Source organism: Carlito syrichta, unplaced genomic scaffold (assembly GCF_000164805.1).
Source record: "Carlito syrichta isolate Samal-C Ts95f unplaced genomic scaffold, Tarsius_syrichta-2.0.1 Scaffold314028, whole genome shotgun sequence".
Taxonomy (NCBI): domain Eukaryota; kingdom Metazoa; phylum Chordata; class Mammalia; order Primates; family Tarsiidae; genus Carlito; species Carlito syrichta.
This window is the reverse complement of record NW_007258124.1, coordinates 1,354,473-1,356,765: the sequence shown is the minus strand read 5'-3', so window position 1 is coordinate 1,356,765 and position 2,293 is coordinate 1,354,473. Positions and strand designations below refer to the sequence as shown.

The 2,293-nt window shown below is 57.2% G+C and overlaps 1 protein-coding gene across 1 annotated transcript in view; it reads left to right on the top strand.

Moving 5' to 3' along the window:
- TBX2 (T-box 2) overlaps nt 1–2,293 on the top strand; it is a gene marked incomplete at its 5' end in the record, with an annotated part of 9,032 nt that overhangs the window by 4,463 nt on the left and 2,276 nt on the right. Inside the window, 2 exons of the mRNA XM_021718946.1 lie at nt 1–87; nt 2,192–2,290. The exon at nt 1–87 is cut by the window's left edge and continues 518 nt beyond it. Of these exons, the coding sequence (XP_021574621.1) occupies nt 1–87; nt 2,192–2,290 (186 nt within the window). The remainder of the gene's footprint in view (nt 88–2,191; nt 2,291–2,293) is intronic.

Below are 2,293 nucleotides of genomic sequence, written 5' to 3'. Positions count from 1 at the left end.
GCAGGCGGGCTGGGTCCCGCGGCCAGCGCAGCGAGCTCCGCCGCGCCCTTCCCTTTCCACCTCTCCCAGCACATGCTGGCATCTCAGGTAAGGCCTGTGATCTGGCGGCAGGCGAAGGCAAGGAGAGGGGAGGCGCAGCAGAGAGCTTGGGGGTGGCAGAGGTCTCGAAGCCTCCAGCAGGCAAGAACTCCATCCAAAAGGCTCCACGGATGCTGTTGATGACATCTAGGTTCCGAGAGACTAAGACTGGACAGGCCCAGGGTCTGGCGGTGGGCTTTCTTCCACTCCCGTGTAACACTTGGCAAATCCCTGACCCTCTCTGGCCCTGTCTTCTTCCCTGTGACTCCAGAGGAGTGACCCACCCATCAAGACTCTTCTGGCCTTGATGGACCAGGGTTGCCCCTAGCTTTTGAGAATCCACTCTCCTGGTCCCAGGAGATTTTTCTTGGTAACAAAGACACTTGGTTCCCTGTCAGTCCTGAAAGGCTAGGGCCGCCAGCTGGACAAAGGAGGGTGGGAAAATTGCACTAATTTTTGGACAATTGGCCATTTAAATGCCCCCTCCACAATGTGGCCCCTTTCAGGCCTTCTACGAAGTCCTCTGTCCTGGCAAAGGATAAGACTAGTCTTTCTCCCACCTTGAGTTCCCCAACTCCCCCAGTCACATCTCAGAGAAGGGGGGCTCAGTTCCCCGATCCTGGTTAACATTCTGAGCTCCCAGGGGAGGGTTTATGAAAATATGGCCAACGACACAATCGGGAGATCTAATGGGGAGAGCGGCCTCTTTGGTTGCTTGGGTGGAATATTCCCTGTGGAAAGATTTGGAATCTCTTCATTCATTTTCTCCCCTCTGAGGTTTCTGGCAAATTGAACCTTGAGATCTTATCTCAAGGGAAGGAAAATAGGAGTTGAGGTCTGAGAAAGCTCCTTTAGTTCAGAAGCAAATATTTTTAAAGTTGGGGGGAGCAGTTCTGAAATGAGTTTTTGACAGAGCTCCATGTCAGGGTGTGTGGCGTGTTTGAGGCACCAGCATCATGTATCTGGGGCTCTGAGCTGGAGGGGAAGCCTCTGGAGAACGGGGTTCAGGGCCTGGAGGTTTAATGTGCACCCTTGATTCTTTGTGTGTGTGACTGCCTCCTCCCCAGACAAACTCTGGTGATGATCATGGACATCCTAGAGTCAAGGGGAAGTCAGGGCTTCTAGACACAGCATGGCCAACAGGTGCATGGCCGGGTGAGAGTACCTGGCACTCGAGAAGCATCAGTTGGTGTAGCTGCCTGTGGTTAGCTTCCCAGGCCGGGCGGCCCATCCCAGCCATCAGGAAGAGTCAAATCCCAGGAGATCTGAAGCCTTCCAATCTCAGATGCCAGGTCTGAAGTGCCCAGTAGGGCTTGACCTTCTCAGGAAGGGTATTTTCTCCCTCCTGACTAAGCTGCCTCTTTCCTTCTCCCTGGGAGCCCAGCACCACCAGCCCCCTTCCCCGCTCCCCGTACCCACCCACTCTGGGGAGTGAGCCGTTATCTCAAAGGTCAGATATTCCAAAAGTCAGTCCTCATGAACTCAGGCGGCGTTTGTCCAGGGTTTCCTGGCCGGGGTGCTCTCCACAGGCAAAGACTTTGCATTCCTTGCTCAGTTGCCGCCAGGAGTTCTCTGTAGAACATTCGGGCCAGCTTAGGAGCTGGTTGGCACCCGTGCCCTTCTCCTGGCCCAGGCAGGAACCCCCAGCAGGTGAGCAGGCAGCAGGAGACTTGACCAAGCTCCTCCCTCAGCCTGTACGCTCCAGCCCCGTGGAGCCAGAAAGGAGGGGTGGGAAGGACACGTCTAAATGAGCAGAGCCTCCCAAGACAGCCAGCGCGGCCTGCTTGCCACCTGGCCCTATGCCTCCCGGCTTCCTGCCTCTAGGCCTTCGCTGTTGCTGGTTCAGCCGCCTGAAGTGTCCTATCCCTTAACCGTACTGTAATGCCCAGCGCAGGACGTGATGGCGCCAGGCCCTTGCATCACAGTCTGAAGGGACGCCCCCTTCTCTCTGGGCTTGGTCGTAGCTCCCTGGCTCATGCCCACCTGTGCCGCCTGTGGCTACAGCCATGTGAGCTCTGGCTCCGTACCCCAAAGAGCGCCGCCCCAGAACCGCCCACCTTCAGAAACCCCTCAGGCTGGAAGTCTAACCCTCGCCGCGTTCTCTTTCTTCCAGGGAATCCCGATGCCCACTTTCGGAGGCCTCTTCCCCTACCCCTACACCTACATGGCAGCAGCGGCCGCCGCCGCCTCGGCGTTGCCGGCCACCAGTGCCGCG